A 21,585-nucleotide genomic window follows, 5' to 3' on the forward strand; every position below is an offset into this window, starting at 1 on the left:
GTTTCTTTTAATTAATCAGCCCATTAGGAACTAGAAGTCCTCTTCTGTAGTGGGGAATGAGAGAACAGCAGGACATTCACAGAACTGACAAATTTTCAGGATGGCGACTGTTCTTTGCTAATAATAGTCCTGAGCCATAACATTAGATTTTTACATTTTTTATTAATTGCAGCACAGAGAAAGGAAACAAAATATTTAAAGAAATTTATGTTCTTTAGATAAGCTCTTGATTTTACACCAAACAAAAGGGAAAACAGAAAGCTTTAGGTCTTCATTTCTCTTTCTCTTCTCCAGGGTAAGCTGAAAAACAAAAGAATAAACATAAATACTATTTCTAAAATGGCCAGTGTTTTTCAAATCTATTGAAATGAATGTCAAATTGCTTAGACTGTCTTTCTGCAACTTTCCAATTTTCACCAATGAAGCTTGCCTTAGACACAAGGCAGCTGAATTCCTCTGTTGAGCTAGGGAAGAGGACACCCCAGTAAGTATTGTAAAGTCCTCTCTTCATCTCTGATGTCCTCATGCTCCTCAGGCTTTCAATTCACAAGCTTTCATCATCACTCCTGAGATTCACTTGCTTAACACCTGCTTCTTACCTATGTTAACCACAAACGAGGTGTCTTCTCTAAGTTAGAGCCCTAGGAAGAAAATCTTGACATTTAGGACTAAAACAAACCACATTTTGAAACTACCAAATCTGTAGAGTTACAAAGTTGCTTCTTTGCCTGAATGCACAATGTGTAGGTATTATGTAGGCAAAGAGTAACTTCAAGTATAGTAGTGGATTGAGCATTACGGTCAGTTTGTGAAATTCATGCTAAGAAATAGTTAAACGATTTGTTTTTAAAAATAAAATTTGTCCTATTTTTTTAAATTTCCCCAAAATATTACAACCAAAGTGGATAAAACATGTTTATGGTCAAACATCTAAATTTTAAGGTGGTTTTTTTGTTTGTTTGTTTGTTTGTTTGTTTGTTTGTTTGTTTTTGTCCTAAGAAGAGAAATTCTATTAAAATGTATCATGTTGACACACTGGAGACTTAATAGTATATTATTTACTATTAAGTAGAGTTCAGACAAGGTAGATCTATCATATTCTCCAATGACATGAATTTGTTATTAAGCTACTAGTTTGAACTTTGTGAAATCATTGTCTTTCAACTTTTTGTTTAACCTACAAAAATGCATATCGTCCAGCTTAACACTTGAGGTAATCCACCACTGAATCATTGTTCAGCTGAATGGCTCTGTCCACTGTGTCACACACATTAGGTCAGAACAAGTCAGTGATTAACTATCAAGCTCTGGTTTGAATTTTGAGTTGTGCTCCATCTCTCTCCAGCTGGATGATCCTTGGGTGAACTACTTAGTTTATGCTTTGATCTGTGGTTTCATTTTCTCATCTGAATATGGGAATAATAATGGAACTCAACTCAGGCAACTATTTTGAGAATTAAATAAGTGAAAGTATACAAGGAACTTAAAAGAGTGATTGGCACTAGTCCATAGGGCTCTCAGCAAATGGTCAGTGATCTTTGCTATTTTAATATTAACTGTTATGATTAACTTTTTAAAGAAAATCTAGAGGATAGTTACCTGAGATGCTTCTGATTGTGTTGTTTTTAGGCTAAGGCAGCTTGACTTGAAGCAACGAGTTTTGGACCCTGAATGCAAAGAAATGACAGATTTGGAGGAAGTATTAGCATCATTATTAAGATAAAAATGAACATTCACACAGCCATTGATGATTACAAACTAATTTTCCATGCCTCACAGCCTTTAATTCCAGCTTAGTACTAAACTATCTAAAAGGAAACTTACTGACACCAATTGCCCCAAAGGAACAAAAACATCGCTGCCAAGTCATAGGGAAAAATATTAAATGACTCAGGAATTTAAATGTAAGCTTCCCCACTAACCTGTAAAATTGAGCACTCAGATTCACCCAAATTACAAACCAGCACTTTTTTAAAAACATGCTTACATAATAAATTAATGTTTTAGTTTAACGATGCCTCTACTGAAAGATTTCAGAACTTCTGTATATTTCTATCTGTATTCATAAACGTCCCAACTTTGGTAAAAGAACAACTATTACAAACATTTAATAATATGCTCCAGTGTAGAGGAGATTAAAAAAGAGCTAATTTAAGTCATTTTTCAGACAACCGTATGTAGAATAAGATTCCTGTCCCTCATGTAGAACATGGAACAACAAAGAGAACTAGGTGTATGAAAATGAAGATAACTCCAGCACCTCCTCAGCAAAGCAGGCTTCTTTGTCATCAGCTGAACAGCACTTCTGTAGGAAAGCTGAGAAATTCCCCAGAACAGTTTTCAGTTGTTCCTCAGTTGCTTTGGGCTTGTGTTTCAACAGCTCAGCAAGTGCACTGCATTTAAATGAAAACAAAACAGGGAAAAGTTTACTCACATAAAGAAGACTGGATACAGTCAAGACAGTAGTGCTGCTGTTTGAGACTACGAGCCTTAGAGGCAGGCAACTCTGAGCTTGAGGCCCAGGCTTCCCATTATACACTTCAATATCCTCATTTGTTTAATGAGGAGAGTATAATCTACCTTCACAGGGTTGGTGGAAGAAGCAAATAAAATCATAAATGTATATTATTCGATATCTGTGGTGTCAATAAATCTCTTTGCAGTTAAATCTTTGGAAAAGATTATATCATTGCATTTATATATTATTCAGAGTTTGAAAGTTATGCCATATTGAAGTCTATAGCAATTTAAGAGCTACATATGATCCTTAAAACTTAATTATCTTGGACTCCATTTAAAAGTTTCTAATCTGAGAATATTTTTATATTTGGTCTTTGGAATTTGGCCCAAAGTGAGTAGGGGAAGTCGTTGGAAACAAGACCATCCAAATTCATGGGAGCTGGTGGTTCTCTTTCTTTGACATCTGCACAGATAATAGTACTAGAGAAAGGCATGTTAGAGCAGTAAGTTTTGCAATATTACTCTCAAGTGTCTGGGCACGATCAGAGCCCACCAGACACGATAGCAGCTTTATGTTACATTTCCAACCCCTCATGAGAGCAGTCAGGAGTCAAGCCTGAGAGCTCACACTTCTAGATGTTTTTAAATTCCAATCTCATTAGTTACATTTTGCCTGTGGGTTGCCATAGAACAAACTTAAAATAAAAAGTTATTTTAAGATTTCTACTAACTAATTTGCTATCTGCACTAATGAATCAGTTAATTGTTCATCTTTTTCTACTGAACTTGTATAAAATATTATTCTACTGCAGCCTTTATCTACAAGATTATTTCAAATGATTTCTAGGCAGGATTATAATACAGTCTTGTTGTTGTTTGTTTTGCTAAGAAAACAAAAATCTATCCATTTTATTTTTGACATTTTTATCAACGTAAGGCCAATACTTAAATATTCTTTTTAAAGGAATATAGTAACTACTTCAGGAAAAGTTACCCAACTAATTTACAGTTCTCACTACTGAGATTACAAACACATGCAGTAGTGAAATACTCCTCACGTTTGTTTCTTGACTTGTTGCTCATTCTCAGGAAGTGCGCATACATCTGCATGGAAGGTGAATGTTTCTGCACTAAATTCTTTGGGAGCATAGGTTTCATCCACATCCAGAGCAGAAAAGCATGGCCGTCTGTTCACCAATGAGTCTGAGCAGCACTTGGTAACTCTCTCGCTCACTGGTGCCTTCTCGTGCAACACACACAAGTGGTTCAGGACAACGGACAGCTGAAAAACAGGGAGTAGGGCAGAAATTCAAACGAAGCATAATGCAGTAGTGTCGACAACGCAATAAATAAGTAAGAGGAAGAAGTTTCCCATAAATTCCTGCTTTCCAGTGGACCAAAAGCAATATTGTATTATAACTAGCAACACTGAATCAAAGGTGAATTTATCTTTAGAATTACAAATAATAAAGAATGTTTAAAAGTCTTTTCTCCTTTAGATGTCTACATTTTAAGAATAATTTATTTGAGAAAATAATTTATTAAAATAATTTGAAGTGAGTCCTAAGGTATGTGTTGGAGTGGGGAGAAAACAGTCGTATACTAATACATCAAGGGAACAACTCCCCCCAAACTGAAAAATTATTAAATGCCAGAATGAAACATTAAACATTCATTGATTTTTTCAAAACAATTTATCATCTTTGGGATCTTATCTAAATCCTCCTTCTGATGGTCAGGATAATAGAGGTGAACAAGTCCTGGCTGTTACTACTCCCTCCACCCCAGCCCACTACACACACACATTAGTTCACCCTTCCTTCTGAAAGTCAGCCTGAAAATTTTGAAAGATAAAAATTCATCATTATTGACTTATATTTTAAAGGACTCACATAGTCTTCAACACAAGACAATCTTTGTGATTCAGGAAGCTTACAACATTTGGTGCCCACTCTTCCTAGTTTTCTTGAGACATCCACAAGAGTTGGAGTTGACACTTGAGGTACTTTCTTGGTGTAACGAACTAAAAGCCTATAACAAAACAGTCCATGTGTTTTCAGCAAGGCAAAAAACTATTTTCTTCTAACATTGTAGGTGAAGCAGAGAACATTTAAATAAAATTATTTAAAATGGTTTTCCATTCATAAAATTATCTCCATTTCCAGGTTGATGGGGTGGTATTGGGAAGACCTTGTCCTAAGCAACTATTAAGCCTAACTTTAAATTCCACCTGTGCTGTATTTTAGGAAAGTGACTTAGCTTATTATGATTCAGTGACATTAATATCTTTATTAACTGCATCATTCTTTCAATAAATCCTACTGAGCTTAATCTACAGGGGTGGGCAGTGGTAGGTTTAAAGTTGTTCATATGGGAAAAGACATACAGATTGTGATTGTTAACAATAGCTTTATTAACACTGTGTTTTGTGTACTCACAACTGTAATCCTAATTTTCCTACCCCTGTATATCAGCACTGTGCTAAATTCAAAAGATATGGATGAGTTTTCTCATCTATAAAATGGGAAGACATATACCTGACTCAATAGGGATGGTGCAAGGATTAAATTAAAAGAAATAAAGTAAGCAATCAATTGGCATGATATCTATCATGTAACAATCATTAATTAAGAATTCCAATCACCATTGAAAGTCAATGTATAATGTAGTCTACTCAAGAGAGGGGACTTGTGCATCATTGCTATCCCTAGCACCCGCAGTGAGAAGAGTGCTGACATGCATAAGTTGAACAATAAATATCTACAGAATGATGTGTCACTTCTTGTTTTTACCTCCATAGGGAAGGCTATATTAGATAGGACATTAGTTTGTCAATTTATATAATATGGTACTTCTTGAGCTACTTCTATTCAAGTCCAACTATTTCCTGCACTGTAAAGCATTGCTGTCTTTAGTTTGTCCATAAACTATTCCTTAACCTTAATAGGGCATTCTCAGATCCTATATCCCAAGATTTAGTATTTTTCTTCCCAGTCTCAAGGGTCTAAGTTTAACACTGCACTCAAATATACATCTCTTCATCCCATCAGCTATTTTATCTCTCCTTCTACAGTCCTTCTTGATGGAGAAGGATTAAAAATATATGCTGTATTTTCATGATTGAAAGTCCTATGGCAGGTGGTATCTACAAAGGGAAAAAAAAAACAAACAATAAAAAAATTATTTATGTTCTGGATTGCGGGCCCCTTGTAGTACAGGTTTCTCCTGATATGTGTGTTCTAGAAACCCATCTGTGTCAGCATACCAGCTGGTGTTGTGAGAGGCTGCGTTCAGCTTCAGTGATTTTTTTAGACTCTTTCAATGCCTTTACCCATTTCATGATGGGTGATATATGAGTGCACCTGACAACACCGTGCTGAGTGTTCAGCAGTTTTTGACCAAAAACAGCAGGACCCCCATGCCCCACCCTCCCTAGTCACCTAATCTTGTCCCAAGTGATTTTCTTTTTTTGTTTGTTTCCCTGGATGAAAAAAAGTCCTTAAACGGAAAGCTTTTGCTGATGTGGAAGAGGTGAAACAAGAAATGGCAGAAGCACTAAAAAGCATCAAATTCATTGAGTTCAGAAACTGTTTTGAGCAGTGGAAAAAACATCTCAATAGGTTTACTATACAAATGGAGAGTACTTTGAAGGTGACTGAAGTTTAAACATGTAAAAATAAATACACAATTTTTTAATAAATAAATTCTTGGGTTTTTTTGGTCCCCCCTCATATATTAAGTCTTAAAAAACTTAAAACTAATTAATAAAAAAAGTCAAAAACCAAAATACGTACGCATTTTGGAAGCCATACTCTCCAACGTTTTCAAAAAGTTCACAATTCTTTTTGACTAAATTCTGTGGTTCTTCCACAAGAGGTTTAAGTTCATCAAACTGAAAGATAAAGGAATTGTGTTTACAGGAGTCCACCTAAGGATCAGATGCAGGCTGTTTTTAACCCCTATAGGCAGAATGAGATCCTTGTTTCTTTCTGCCCAAAACAACGTAAATGCCAAATCTGTTAGAATACATCCAAACTGTATAAGTGATTAAGAATATTCAGGCTCTGGAGTGTGACTGCTGGTATTTGGGCCAGGTCATCTGACTCATTTTCTAGTTGTGGAATTTTACTTCCAATGGCCAGGTTATAGAAACCTCACCTCCAAGGTGGTGATGTAGATGGTACACCTCAGAGAATTCCTTTATAAAAACAACCTGAGCTAATGAAATTAAAACTGCCTGGAACATAGTGAAAGCTCACTAAATTACAGCTATTATTATAAGCATTATTATTATTAATCTGCCTCTCCAGTTGAATCCTGAGCTCTCTAAAATAAGGGATTGTACTTTGGTCATTGGATCCAGTATCATGCCTGGCATATAGCAGATTCTAGAGGAAAAACATCACTTCCCTATGATTCTAAAGTTTGTAAACCACTATGTTAAAAGTGCTAAATATCCTAAACATGCTAAAAACCCATTGGAGCATAGCTAAAGATGCTACAAATCCTCCAGAACAGATTTTTCACCTTACTTAATTTCTTATAAAACCATTTGTAAACCTTCAAAATTTTTTCAAAATATTCTAAATGAATAGCTTTCACAACCTTCCCTTTAAGATACTAATTCTTGATATCAGGTTAACTTTCTTTATATCTAAGCTATAATCCATCTAATTCACAATTAAATTTACTACACATTACTTTGTTCTCAGGACTATAAAAAAAAGAAAAAGCATGGTCAAGATTCTGTAAAATCTTGAGACTGCTCTCTTCAGATCCTTTTTTTTTTTCCCCTAGACTATTCTAGGTTTTATTTGCTATTCTGTTGAGGTTATTTTTCCCTAAAATTTTTAAGAGCACAAAATTGAAACCATCTGAAGAGAATGTCTCAATTACACTATGTAAGATTTTGCATTCTGGCATCATTTTTCTTCCTTCTTATTGGAACCACCAATTAGAGAGCTAGCTACATGTCTTTTCCTCTGAGAAACGTACCACTTTGGAATAGCATGCGTGAGCATCAGCAGTGGGGCAGCACTTCTCCAGTGTAGCTTCATATACCTTGGCAAGTCTCAGTAACAATGAGACAGAGTATTCGGGATGCCTTCTTGAATATTCATATAAAAACCTAATTAAGATGAAAGTAAAACAGATTTAGTGGAACTAATAATCAAGAAAAAGAACATAACTAACCACAAGACTAATTCATATCCCAAAGGTTTCCATTTGACTAAACTCCATGCAGTATAATAAGCTTGGTGGCTAAAGGTTTGGGGTTCAGAGTTGAAGCTACCTTCATTCAAAATCCTGCTCTAATACTTATTTCACTATATCACCTTAGACAATTTATTAAAACTCTCAGAACCTTAGTCTTCTCCTCTTTAGAATGGAGATAACAACAGGTTATTTCATAAGGTGGATTGTGAGAAATATATGACAAACAGATGACAAAATGTATGCATACCACACTGACACATATTAAATGTTTGATATATGACATCTGTTATTTTGCATATTTTGTTTGATTTGGGCTACATCTCAAAAAGGTTCAGATAGAAAGATAGTTGTAAATTTTTCCCTTTCCTCTCTGTATAAAATAAATATTAAAGGATACATAATTTTATAAAATATTATTTAGTGCACAGAATACTATTATAATCCTACAATAAAAATCCAAAGTTTATCACCACTGACTACATATAATCACTTATCTTATCACTTAATTGAATGATGCCTTGCCATGCTACTGGATATATGGTTTTTACAAACAAATATAAAGCATCTAGTAGCAGGCTTCATACTTCTTTTTATAATTCTTTGATGTCATCAGATAGATGGATGTATGGATAAATAATTAGTTGACAGATGATAGATACAGAAATATAAAGATGTATTATATATATTCATATATATGTTATGTTAAGTTCAAGAAATACTCTGAATAAATAAGTGAATAATATGTATCTAGTTTACATATACATACACAAAATGTTTCTAGAGGTAGTTCCAGAAATAGTACTAAGGCATAAGGAATGGAGGCGTGGATGATATAAACTTTTACTTATTACTTTATCCTCTTCTCTATTGAGCTTTGGCCATGAGCAGTTATTATTTTATGACAAATTTCTAAATTAATTATTTTTTTCAAAAAGTCTTAAAGGTTCATAGAGGAAAGGATAAGTAAGCTTTGTAGGCAATAACTGTAACAACTCCAAAGAAAAGCCAAGACCTGTTTCCTAAATCCTCAGACCATATAAAAGTTATGAAAGGAAAATTTCTTATCCACTTACGTGCCCATGAACACATCTTTTGCCTCCTTATAGTTTGTACAAACGTCCTTGTCCTCAACAAAAGTAGCAGCTAGTGGGGTCAGGTCAGTTGGTAAATCGTCATTTTCCACCTCAGCAAGACAGTGGGATTTTTCCAACAGAGGCTTACTACAGCAGTCTTTCAATTTACCAGAGATTGAATCTTGATTTTCACATATATACTTGGCAAGATCCGCCTATAAGCAAGGTGATGAAAAGTGTTCAATGTAAACTGACATCACTATAGTTTCTCTCCAGGCTTTTATTATGTTGGCAGAACATGTCCATTGTATTCTAAAACCACATACACACCAACCTGCCTTCGAAGAACATTTTCAGTCTGTGCTCCTAAACCTGGAAACGCAGACAGAACTACTAACACATCTCTACTTGATTACAATCTAATCAGTAACAGGAGCCCATATCAGATATTTATTAATTTTAAATTTCTACCATTAAGGCATTTTAGTTTTTAAATTAAAACCCAGTATTGGGGGGCTGGGTGAAAAAGATGAAGGGATTAAGAAGTACAAATTTGTAGTTACAGAATAGTCACAGAGATGTAAATTACATTATGGGGAACATTGTAACTAGTAATCACAATGACTATGTGGGGGAACAGGTGGGTACCTGAAGCAGGTGGGCCACTCTGTATTGTAAAGTACATGATTTTCTACCCACTATGCTGTACTTCTGAAACTAACACAGAATAATATTGAATGCAAACTGTAATGCAAAAATAAATAGATATATAATGCATATTTTTTAAAACCCAGTGTTGTTTTTCCAAATATTCCCCAAAATTAAGTGTACACACTTTAAAACCAAATAATTAAATAAAGTGTGAGAGATTTTTGAAGAATTAGTCAAGACTGTAGTCACAGGCCCTACTTACACATGTAAAATATCTGCCTTTAATTTTCCAGAAAGTGTTCTAAAAGGTTAGGATTCTAGTATTTGGTCATATGTTTAAGTTTTGGAGGAAAGAGACATCATGCTAAATATTTGTATATTCAGAATATACAAATATAGGAGAATATATAGGAGAAAATTACATAATTTCCTTACATCTTTCCAGCTCTTTGCCCACTTTACCCACCTCCCCCCAAAAAACCTTCTGAGGAGTCTACTTTTGCAGCTGTCCTACTTTGGTTTAAGACTTTGTTCTCAGTTAGAATATGACAGGAATTACAAATTAGTGAATATGTTTATCAGATCAGTTAGTGAGTGGGATAGCCAGGTTTACAAAAAAAAATAAATAAATAAGAAGTACCATAAGGCAGGGAAAGAATTGAGCATGTTAGGCACAAAAGACTCTCAATTCACTGTCAGCGGTCACCAACTATACTAAACAAATTCATTGTACCAACTGAAGCATGTTACCCAAGCAAAGTTACCAAAGAAAGTATTGAGAATTCTTTACCCTATCATCTGCACATTCCAGCAGGTCACCGTGGCAGCATTCCTTGTGGATTTTAGTCAGATCATTCACCAGCCTGGTAACCTCCATAAAATCAGCATTAGGAAATTTCTGGCTCAGGCGAGCTACGGACCTAAAAAGAAAATTCCCCCATCATAACTTTAATAACATGCGATATTTTATGTGAAAGCACTAGGGAAATACTTATAACAAAAAAAATTTCAGGACAAAATATAATATGAAGATAATTTGTAAAATGCATTAGTCCTTATTTTAATGACACTTCAGAACCAAATTGTTATCTTAGAGCAGAATATTTCCTTAGGGCAGAATGTTTCCTTAGGGCAGAATTATCCATTGTAAGAGTGTGTGGTGGGTGGAAAGAAGTCAGCAAGTCATAAAATCAGATGTCAAAGAGGGGTTCTAAGAGAGGTGACATCTGAGAAGCACCAGGCGTGGAGCACAGATCTGACTTCCGGATCTGACTTTGTTGCTAAGGAGCGGACTCTCTTGGCTTCAGCCCCTGCAGCACCACAACTGCAGGTCAAATCAAAGGATTGTTGTGAAGATTAAATTAGATCATGCACAGGAAAGCACTTTGTAAACTGGAAAGGGCCATGCAAACTCCAGTTATCTTTTTTTATCAATTTAAAAGCCTTTTTTCTGATTTCTGAAGGACACTGAGAAAAGAAATTGCGTAACTTTTCAAAATTAGGAGCTTTGATTAAGCTTATTTTACCACAAAATTTATCCAGCATGGTCTTGAAGCCCAAAGATGAGCTGTAAAAGGCTTAAGTCATATCCACATGCGCTCACGAATCATTTCAGTGTTGCTAAAATCTGATGAAAGATACTACTTCCCCCAAACTAGCCACAGCCTATTTAAATGTGTATTGTATCACATTGCGGTTCTTTTGTTTATTAAATTGTTTGATATTAGTGGTGTAGCCATATAGAAGTGGCAGGCAAAGATAGTACAAATGATGGTTTCTAGAGATGTGGCAAAATATCTATTCTTTTCATTTTATCTTCTGTTCGTGTTAATTGTTGACAAGCAAGTGAGGGATTGGGGGCTGGCGTGCAGAGGCTTTCAGCTCAGATGTTGAAGGATATTCCTAAAACCAGCTAAGTAACATAAAAATAGAGGTCCAGGCAAAAAGAAGAAGTTAAGAACAGAATTATGTTCTTAATTTCTATGAGAAAATGAGAAGTAAACTTTGATGGCTGGATTTATTTATCAGAACATAGGAGGACAAGAAGACAATTTCAGATCATTGTTGGGGGCAGAGGAAGATATAATTAAAGACCCTGACTACAACTGTATAAAAATTGTGGACCATTTGAATAAGATCCCTATGAAAAAAGTGTTGGGATTAAGAAGTACAAATTCATAGTAACGGAATAGTCATAGGATATAGAGTACAGCATGGGGAATATAGTCAATAATAATCTAATAACTATGTATGGTGTCAGATAGATATGAGATTAGTAAATTATATAATGTTTAATCACTGGGGTGCATACCTGAAACTAATATAATATTATGTCGGCTATAATTGAAAAATAAAAAATGATTTGAAAAAGAATAAGATCCCTAATATTTAGAAATAAATAAGTTTAAATATCTGTCCTAGCATAACTAAAAAAGATATCCTCTAATTTTTAACTACCTTGAAAAAATATGATAAAAAATAATGACAAATTGTAATTTATGCTCTTTTTACTTGTTAAGTTTCTACTTTTTAAATAACCAAAAAGATGTATGTGAAAACGCTGTATGAACACTCATATAAAAGTACAAGTTTGTCAACTGTATCATCATTATTAACATCATTATAAAGTACAAAACTAAATCTAAAATACCATGCTTTGAAAGCTCTATCTCCGAATTTTTGGAGGCTGGAGCACTTCAGTCTCTCTTTGGCACCTGCCACCAGTACTCTATCCTTCAAAGTATCCAGCTGCAAGGAGAAATAATTTTGAAAATATTTTTAAAGATTCTACATGAAACACCCCTTCATAAGTCCAAGTAGATTATGACAAATTAAGTTTTAAAGATACAGTGTACAGTTAAATTCCCAAGTACTTACTACTGGCAAACAATTATTTTGCTATTTAGTTAGTGGAAAAATCACCCTGGTCATAGTGGAATCCCCTAGGTAGTTAACAGCCAGCATGTGGGCATTGCCAGGAAAAAATGGAACTGAAGGGAAGGTAGAAGAGCAGACTACACTAATATCTCAGGGACTATAATTTTGCTCACTTCTTAATACTGCATAAATTAATTTCAATCCCTCCTTCACCAACTTTCACATCAAAAAGTTTTCTAGAAAAGATGATGCAGTACATAATAAATATATATGGAAGAAAGGAATAAATTCATGCTTCTAGATGCAATGAAATTCTCCACTTTTAATTCCTTCCCCAATAAGAAATATTCATGAAAAGACAAACAAAAACTGTGGGCCTTTGCTGTGCAATTTTATAAAATTTCCTCTCTATTTCACTACAAAAAGAGGAAGGATACTAAGACATGTACACCGAAATTCCCTCTAACAAATTCACTTTGGCAAAACTTAGAAGGAGGAATGAGGATGTTACAGGCCTTCAAAAGGGTAAAACATATTTGGGGTGGATAAAAGTAAAAAAGGCTTTTTTCACCAGGTAAAGAAGTTTATATCAGAGACTTAGGTTCCCCAAATCTGGCCATAAGATGTTCCCAATTGGAGGTTTGAGTGTGAACTGGTTCCTCTAGTCTTCTGCTGGGGCATACCTTTGATCCCAGGCAGGCAGCTTTATCAGCAGCTTGGCAGCATTCTGTCAAAACTGTTTTATATTCATGAGCATAGTAAAGGAGTTCTGGGGCATAAAAGTAAGGGTGTCTTCTGGCAACTTCATATAAGTATCTGAATTAAAAAAAAAAAGTCATTTTTCTGTAGCAGACATTAGAGGAAGAATTACAATCAACGTTTTCCCTAGACACTCCAAAACCCAAAGACAGCTGACTTACCAACTAAACTCAATTTGCAATTTGATGACTTTCCCTTTGTCATTTTTGAAGTCAATGAAAAGGTTAAACTTGTATATGTAAGGCATATACACACATATAAATCAGTTAAACATTGGTAGTATAAGGCTATAAACCAAAATGAAATAAATTCTGAGAATAAATATATATCTTCATAATATCTTAATACGTGTCAATTATTTTCATGCAGAGCATGTCTTGTTTCTCTGACTTTCAAAAGATCTTTGATCAAATATTTTTTGTGTAAAATTTTATAGTATCAAATATTACTTCTTTGAAAACTGTCATTAGAACAAAAGCTTCTAAGTCTTAATGTTGAAAATATTTTTGTTATAGTAACAATTACAGTGAGTCTTGACCTATTTTACAATTTTTAACTTTGAAGCATGAAAATTTGATTCCTTACGATCCCAAAAACTTCTCTGTATTTTCCTGAAAGGCAGCACACAGTGCATCTGGCTCTGGTCTCACCAGCGCAGGGAGGCCTGGACTATCGTCTTTGTATTTCAGGAAGCATTCATTTCTCTCAGCTTCTGCTTTCCCACAGCAGTCAGCCATCTCACCATAGGTGTCACGAAGAGATGCAACTGCACACATTTTATCTCCAAAGAGGGTGTGCTAAACGGAAGAGAAAGGGCTTTAAATTGCTGGGCAGTGTTTTGTTTTCTTTATACCCAAAGAACAATATTAAAAATGTAATAAACCTTGGTGACAAAATCACATCAAAATCCACTTTTTTCTCATATTTAGAGTTTCCCTTGATTGACCACCTATGTATAATTTTTTAAAAAGGAACTGTCACACTTTTGAGTTGCAGTGGATCAAACAGAAGGGCAAAATGACAGTCAGTGACTTGAAGGCATGAATGTTACTTCTCTTTCTACCTGCAGCTCAAGAGTAGGAGCAAACATAAAAGTCAAGGGAAAATAATCCTCTAGGTAGCACACGAACTCATGTTAGAGAGGAAAGTGTTACTCGTTTGATCTTCTTCTTTGTGAGAGGTCCAACTGTCATTTTGCCCTTCTGTTTTATCCACTGTAATGCACAGTGTGACAGTTACTTCTTAAAAATTACACAAAGATGGTCCAACTGAGAAGTAACACAGTTCACTATATGTAAATTGTTGTTGCATTAAATATAGATTTTTTTGTTCTAGAAATACTTGCCTCAAATCACAGTCCATTAAATGAATTCTTTCCATCCTCATTAATTTTTACTGTGAAAATAATTGTAACTCCAGGGAAAATATACTGCTCAAGACAGAATTTATTAATTTGCAAAAAAAAATGCATTTTTAAAAATTTATATTTAGAGCCATAATATTGTATAAAGTTAAAGTATTGATTCTGACTTGAGGGAGAGATACATATAAAGAGAAATAAGATGAGGAAAAGCTTCAGTAATAAATGGACTTGCCACCCAGAAAACTATACATAAAGTGAGTGGTGAGAGAAACATAAACCTATCCTTGTATTAAAGATCTATCTAAAAATACCAAAAGCTCAAAGACCTTTAAAATGTATGAATGCAACAATATTTTATTGTATGTAAAAATATAAATATCCCTAAAATGAAGAAAATATAGCTGTACTAGTATTTTACCCAGGTAACAAAATTAGCACAAAAATCAGCTGAGGGCTCTCTGAAGCTTAAAAAGCATGCTATCTCTATCAGCCTCTATGAAAACACATCAAACTAGATTTTAAAAAGAGACTTTTACAAATGACAAATTTCCATTTAAATACACTATGACCATTGTGTGTGATCTCAGTAAAGAAGTGTTTTTAAAATTGTGAGCATAGCTAGAATTTACCTTTACCCATTTGAGAGGGTTGCTTACAAATATGGTCTTTTAATAATAATTAAGAAAGCCAAAATGGGCTGTTTCCCCTTCGTAATGCCCAGGATTACTTAAAGTAAGAAGAAATAACACTCAAAAGCACAGTGTACTTACAAGTGACTTGCCACAATTTTCAGCTGACTCATCAGCAACACATGTTTTTGCAAACTCAGTTACTTCATTTGTTAATTTTACATGTTCTTCAAATGGGCACTTCTGGAGATACTGAGAGAAGGCAACCAGCACCCTGAAACCCAGGACATAGAAAAATGTAATAGAACAAACCTTTAATATAAAGCAGGTAACTATGGTAGGGAACAAATTGTGTTATTAGTATATGTTCCATAGAATTTTATACATCTTACTATTCCTCAGAAAGCCTATTCAAATCAGCAATTATCTCAGGCTATATGTGGTTTTCTAAGCAAAAAAGATATATAGCTTTCTAAGTGAAGAGGATATGTATTTCCTCTTTGTTTAAATCTACATATGTGCATGTAAATAGGTGCACACCATACAGCAAGCAAGGAAAACGCATTCTAATCAGGTTAACTGTTAAGATGAGGGTCATTAAATAGGCCCTTTGACTATTTAAAACAGAAACCACACTCATACCTCCTTTAACCAGGCTATAGAATGAAACTGACCTTTTTAAAAAAACTCTTTTTTCATTCCTTACTAGACTAAAAATATATATATTAAAATACTCTCGAGTAACCACAGATCTATTTGCTAGGTAAAGGAATTTAGTAACTGTGCTGGAAAAGGAACCATATTTTGAAGTCTTCCCATCATCCAGCTAATATGAGTTCCAGAGCTACACTTTCCCACACAGTAGCCATTAGCCACAATGTAAATTTTTGATCTTCAGTTGCACTTGCTATATTTAAAGTTCTCAATAACCACATGTAGCCAGTGGCTACCATATTGGACAGCACCGACATAGAATATTTTCATCAATGCAGAAAATCCCATTGGCCAGTACTGTTCTGGAGTCTGGACTCTGATGATAGGGGAATATAAGAACTTCAGAAGAATAACCAATGCTATTAGAAACATTAAATTTCACTCTTCAATATTTTAACTTACAGGCCTCTGAAATTTTCTTCTCCCAAATCTTTAAACCGATGAGCAATCTCACTTTTGGCTAGGGGGAAAAAAAAGATTTGTTTAAATTCTGAAGAAAATGGTTATGATATTATTTTTTATGTTTCTCTCCATTTGATTTAGGTATTCATTTGCGCCAAAATATTCAGCTCTGATCATAAGAGAAAATCTTACGGTTATGGTGAACTATTTCTTCTGTTTTTAAACAAAAAAGTTATTCAATTACCAATAATACTATTTGAAAAGTCATTAAAATAATTAAATATTTATAGCTTTATATTCAAATTTGGATAAGATCTAATGCTCTCAGTATCTACTAAACAATCCTCACCTTTTTTTTTTTACTTAAGATGTTGGAAATATATTCAAAAAACTTCCTAGGTTTCATAAATGTAAACTATCATTACAGTCTAGAAATTAATGCTAAAGGAAAACTTACTTCATCAAAGATGCAGGATTTACTGCAACTTTAACCAAGAAAACAAAATAAATTTGAACAATAGAAAAACAGAATTCTTACGTGCATCTCGACGAAACACACCCCTGGAGTAAGCAGAGCTGAAAAGAAAAAGAAGGCAAATAAAGGTTACCCACTTCATTGTGCCAAAGGCTTGTGGGGTTGAAAAAGGAAAAAAGGCAGGATGAATAGAGAAATTAGCACTAATATACTTCTTGAACTAATCATTGTAGATTATTAACTAGACTCATCTTAGTATTTCATTGGCTCTCAACTGATTACAAAATTCATAATGTTCTTGCCAAAAAATTGTTTGACTTAATCCCTTGCGTATGTTTGCCATCTGAAACTGTTTGTCAATTCATTAAAGTTATGTAAAACACTGTATCAAGTTTTACCTAAGAGTTTAAAACAATCTGTATCTATCATTCATTACCCTGTTTATTGTCTGTGAGTTACCATTTGAACATTTTAGTTTTTAATATTTGTAAAAATTAAGCTAACACTAAACTGTATAGATTACTATTCCCAAGTATGCTTTTATCATGAGTAATGGAACCAGACTTCTCTTTCAAGCCACAGATAGATAGAAGTAAAAAAAAAAGCTGCATATGGAATTATTTACTTTGGGAAAAACTTTTAAAGCCCCAAAACTTAAATTAGGAAAGAAAAATGAAAACAATTCTAACTTTCTAAATAGAGAAAATAATTTCCTTTTGGATAAATTATGCCAGCTCTCTGGGAAAAAGTAGCCACCTTTTATTTGAAGTCAGTGTCTAACGCTACACTTCTTTAAATACAAGTTTCCAGGGAGGACTCGATCAAATATGCAATCCTTATAATTGTATTACTGATTCACAAAATAAGGCCTTTGTCATATACACATATACTTTGTGCATTTTTTTATTTAATAAATGAAAAGAATAATATCTGTTTCTCCATCTACTTTGCACAGCAACATCATATTGTAATAAAATAGTAAATATAGAAAATCAAAAATATCTAATTCATCATGATTCTAAAAGCTAAAAATTGATTTTCCTATATTTTATAAAGATCCCATAGCTCTCAAATATAAAAATAAAAACTTGAATCTTTTCCTACAGTACCAAAAGGTGTTTTCCATGTGTATATTCTTATTAATGATTAGTAGATGGTTGAGAAATTATAATATTTAATTTTTAATACTACTGGCATGCTTAAAATCAGTCTTAATTAATAAACAACCCTTAAATATTTGCATTTTGTGGATTCCCAAAGTAAGAATTCCACATTTTTTCTTCTATTAATTCTGCATACACATTCTATACTAAGAATAAAACCATGTAAATGTTGGTTACTTCTAGATACTCTGTTCTTTAAGATTTTCAACTCTTGTGTTATCAAAGGACTCTGGCACAAGAATACATGCATACATTTAAACCAAGAGTTATTTATGGACTCTCTATTCTGTTCCATTGACTATGTATTTGTTTTTATGCCAATACCATGCTCATTTTATTACTATGGCCTTTTAGTATAGTTTCATATTAGGTAGCATGGTTTCTACACCTTTGTTCTACTTTTTCAGTATCACTGTTCCTATGTAGTATCTTTTGTGGTTCCATATAAATTTTTGAAATATTGGTTCTAGTGCTGTGAAATACATCATTGGGATCTTGGTAGGAATTGCATTGAATCTATAAATTGCTTTGGGTAGTATGGACATTTTAATGATGTTAATTCTTCCTATCCATGAACTATATCTTTATAGTTAATTAATATTCAACAGAGGAAGCAAGGATGTACAATGGGTTAAAGATGGTTTATTCCATAAATGGTGTTGGGATCATTGTGCAGAACAATAAAACTAGACTAACTTATTACACTACACACAGGAGTAAATTCAAAACAATCAAAGACTTAAATGTTAGACCCAAAGCCATAAAAATCCTAGAAGAAAACATAGGCAGCAAAATCTCAGTTATTGCTCGTAGCAATTTTTTATTGTATATATCTCTCCACAAAAAAAGAAACAAAAGGAAATATAAACAAATGGGATAATCAAACTAAAAATATTTTGCACAGCAAAGAAAATCATCAATGAAATGAAAAGACAACCCACAGAATGGGAGAACATATTCACTGATACATCTGATAAGGGGTTAATATTAGAAATTTATAAAGTATTTACAAAACTCAAGATCAAAAAAGAAAAACAATCCAGTTAAAAAATAGGCAAAGAACATAAATGGACAATTCTCCAAGAAGGACATACTGATGGCCAATAACATATAAAAAGATGCTCAACATCACTAATCATCAGCAAAATGCAAATAAAAACTACAATGAGAAACCATCTCACACTTGTCAGAATAGATGTCATCAATAAATCAACAAATAATAAGTGCTGACGAGGATGTGGATAAAGGAGAAATCTTTTGCACTATTGGTGGGAATGCAGACTGGTGCAGCCACTATGAAAAGCAGTGTGGAGATACTTCAAAGAATTAAAAATAGCTCTGCCTTTTGACCCAGCAATTCCACTTCTGGAAATAGATCTGGAGGAACCCAAAACACTAATTTCAAAGAACATAAATATCCTTATGTTCATTGCAGTGTTATTTACAATTGTCAAGATTTAGAAGCCGCCCAAGTGTCCATCAGTAGATGAGTGGATGAGACAATTATGGAACATTTACACAATGGAACACTACTCAGCTGTAAAAAAGAAGAAACTTTTACCCTTTGCGACAGTATGGCTGGACCTTGAGAACATTATGCTAAGTCAAATAAGCCAGCCAGAGATAGATAAATACCATGTGATTTCACTCATATGTGGAATCTAATGGACAAACTGAACTAACAAGGAAAATAGGGACAGACTCGTAGATGGAGAGCAGATGACAGCTAGTGGGGGTGGGCAGAGGTTAAGGGGTGAAGGGATTGAGAAAAAGGAAAAAGGATTCATGGACAACAGTGTAGTGATTGCTAGGGGGAGGGGGTGTAAGGTGTCTAAATAGTAATGGAAAGAATAAGTTAAAGATTAAATTTAAAAATTAAAATAAATAAATAAAAAGTTTATTTATAATAGGTCTTTTTAAGTTACAGGTCCCTTGCAATCAAAGATCTGTATGTTTAAATAAAAATAGGAAACAGATCCATATAACTTTGCAACTCTTCTTGTAACTAGACTGAGAAATAAAATTTCTCTTTTATGGGAAAAAAAAAAGAAAACCAAATTTAAAAATGAGGCTTACAGAATCTAGTTTCTAAGTAAATATGAAACAAGCCCCAGTGAATTGAAACATGCTAAGCAATTTAATTTCTTATTTACTTGCGAAGATACATTTCCCATGAAAAAGTTTTTTTTTAAAGAATTGTTCAAAATGTATGAACTTATATAGGCATTTCTAATGCGAATTAAAGATTGTAATGTAATTCAAATATCAATTTTCCTCTCATATCATTTCATAAGCCATCCCTGCTCCCAAACATATACCCACTTGCATCAGTGAGCAATATAGAATTTGCTGAAGATTTCATAAGAGACAAAGAGAAGAAAGTTTATATTATAAAAGCCACACTATATCACCATCTTTGGCTTGTCCCATCTCTTAAGTCTGTCTCTCTCCAAACCTCGCATGGCCAATGGGTTCCTATTTCTGCCTTTCCTCATGTTCGCTGAGCCTCTGGGATTTATATCTACCTTCTCTCAGATATGCTAACCATTTGGTTCAAAATTTCTCAACTCTTTACTCTGCAGTTTAATTCAGCTCTATGTCAGTTTCTAGCTTCAAACTCACATACATATCTGCATATATCTCCAGGCCATGTGAGTTAAGGTATACTAAATTATTTTTAAGGACCTTTCTACCTTGAAAATTCTATGATTCCATATTTCCAACATAACAGTCCTAAAGAATGAGTAGAGGACCTGACTGGTAGAATGACTCTCCAGGTACCCCACATCACTTTTACAAAACACCTACATTGCACCTGTTTTTTTAATAACTGAAAGATATCTTAAAAGGATTTTTGCTTTTACAAGAAGAGTGGAAATGAAAATAATGTTCAGCATTTGTTTTGCAGCAAGGCATCATAGAGGTGGCACATACCCCCTGCAAAAAGTGGCCCCTGCCAAAGCTCCTTCCCCAGGAACTACATTCAGCAGTTCAGCCTCAAGCCACCATAGCTTTGAACTGCGTCTGTGAGCATCCGTGCTTTATCATGATTTATCTTGTGCATCCATTAGCAAGATGTGCCCTAAGGTACCAGAAAATCTTAAGAGAGCTGGTAAGGGTGTTAAGATTTGCATAAAAATGAATGTAATTTAGCATTTCAATCTGGTAAGCAAAGTAAAGACACTGTGCATGTGTTCAGTTTTGGATTTGGGATCACTCAGAAACTTTTACCATAGAAATTCATGGTAACTGCTTCTTTGCACAGTTTCAGCTTACAAAATATTTCATAGGAATGGTCTGCTTTCAGGTAGTGTGGGAAAACCTGTATCAAGTTAGGGAGTTAAGGTCCACATCTGAGAATTTGTTCATTGCTGAGCTGCCCAATGGCTTCTCAGGCATTATTCCCTATCTAGTTCAAGATAAGATTTTTTAAAAAATAAAAAAGGTCATTTAAACTGGTCTAAACTACATAAATAAAATGACACTTTCCCATATTTTTTACCATTTCCCAATCAAAAATATATATATGACTAATGCCTAGAATCCATGCTTATCTATTCTACATGTAAGTTAACAAAAAATAGCAACTATCTATAAACATATATATTGAAAATAATGGTAGTACATCCTTTCTCATAATAATAGCTACAGATGAAAATCAAAGAAAATAAGTATACTGCTGAGAGTTTAATAGTTCTTAATCTATTCTTATTCTATATTTTTTCCAAAGGTAATTCAAGAGACTTACTACCTAAAAAGGAAGTTAATTTGAAGTTACAAAATTCAACTTTTTAAAATCTCT

The 21,585-nt window shown here is 33.8% G+C and overlaps 1 protein-coding gene across 1 annotated transcript; it reads right to left on the reverse strand.

The window, feature by feature from the left end:
• Nucleotides 1-142: 142 nt before the first annotated feature.
• ALB (albumin) lies at nt 143-16,812 on the reverse strand. Its single transcript, XM_090266773.1, has 15 exons — nt 16,684-16,812; nt 16,146-16,203; nt 15,171-15,303; nt 13,623-13,834; nt 12,962-13,094; nt 12,052-12,149; nt 10,192-10,321; nt 8,751-8,965; nt 7,456-7,588; nt 6,255-6,352; nt 4,353-4,491; nt 3,519-3,742; nt 2,261-2,393; nt 1,600-1,667; nt 143-300 (listed from the first exon to the last, which is right to left on the reverse strand). The coding sequence occupies exons 1-14, from the start codon at nt 16,760-16,762 to the stop codon at nt 1,626-1,628; spliced, it is 1,827 nt and encodes a 608-aa protein (XP_090122899.1). The 5' UTR covers nt 16,763-16,812; the 3' UTR covers nt 143-300; nt 1,600-1,625.
• Nucleotides 16,813-21,585: the final 4,773 nt, after the last annotated feature.

Source organism: Furipterus horrens, unplaced genomic scaffold, assembly GCF_987537825.1.
Source record: "Furipterus horrens unplaced genomic scaffold, mFurHor1.1.pri manual_scaffold_2, whole genome shotgun sequence".
In the NCBI taxonomy this organism is placed as follows: Eukaryota; Metazoa; Chordata; class Mammalia; order Chiroptera; family Furipteridae; genus Furipterus; species Furipterus horrens.

What these genes read in the sequence shown, in the direction of transcription:
- ALB (XM_090266773.1), bottom strand. Translation starts at nt 16,762, where the DNA reads ATGAAGTGGGTAACCTTTATTTGCCTTCTTTTTCTTTTCAGCTCTGCT. An exon ending in AAAATTGTGGCAAGTCACTT is followed by an intron (nt 13,835 to 15,170) that starts GTAAGTACACTG and finishes TCTTCCGTTTAG; the next exon opens with CACACCCTCTTTGGAGATAA. An exon ending in AAAGATGTGTTCATGGGCAC is followed by an intron (nt 7,589 to 8,750) that starts GTAAGTGGATAA and finishes CATCTTAATTAG; the next exon opens with GTTTTTATATGAATATTCAA.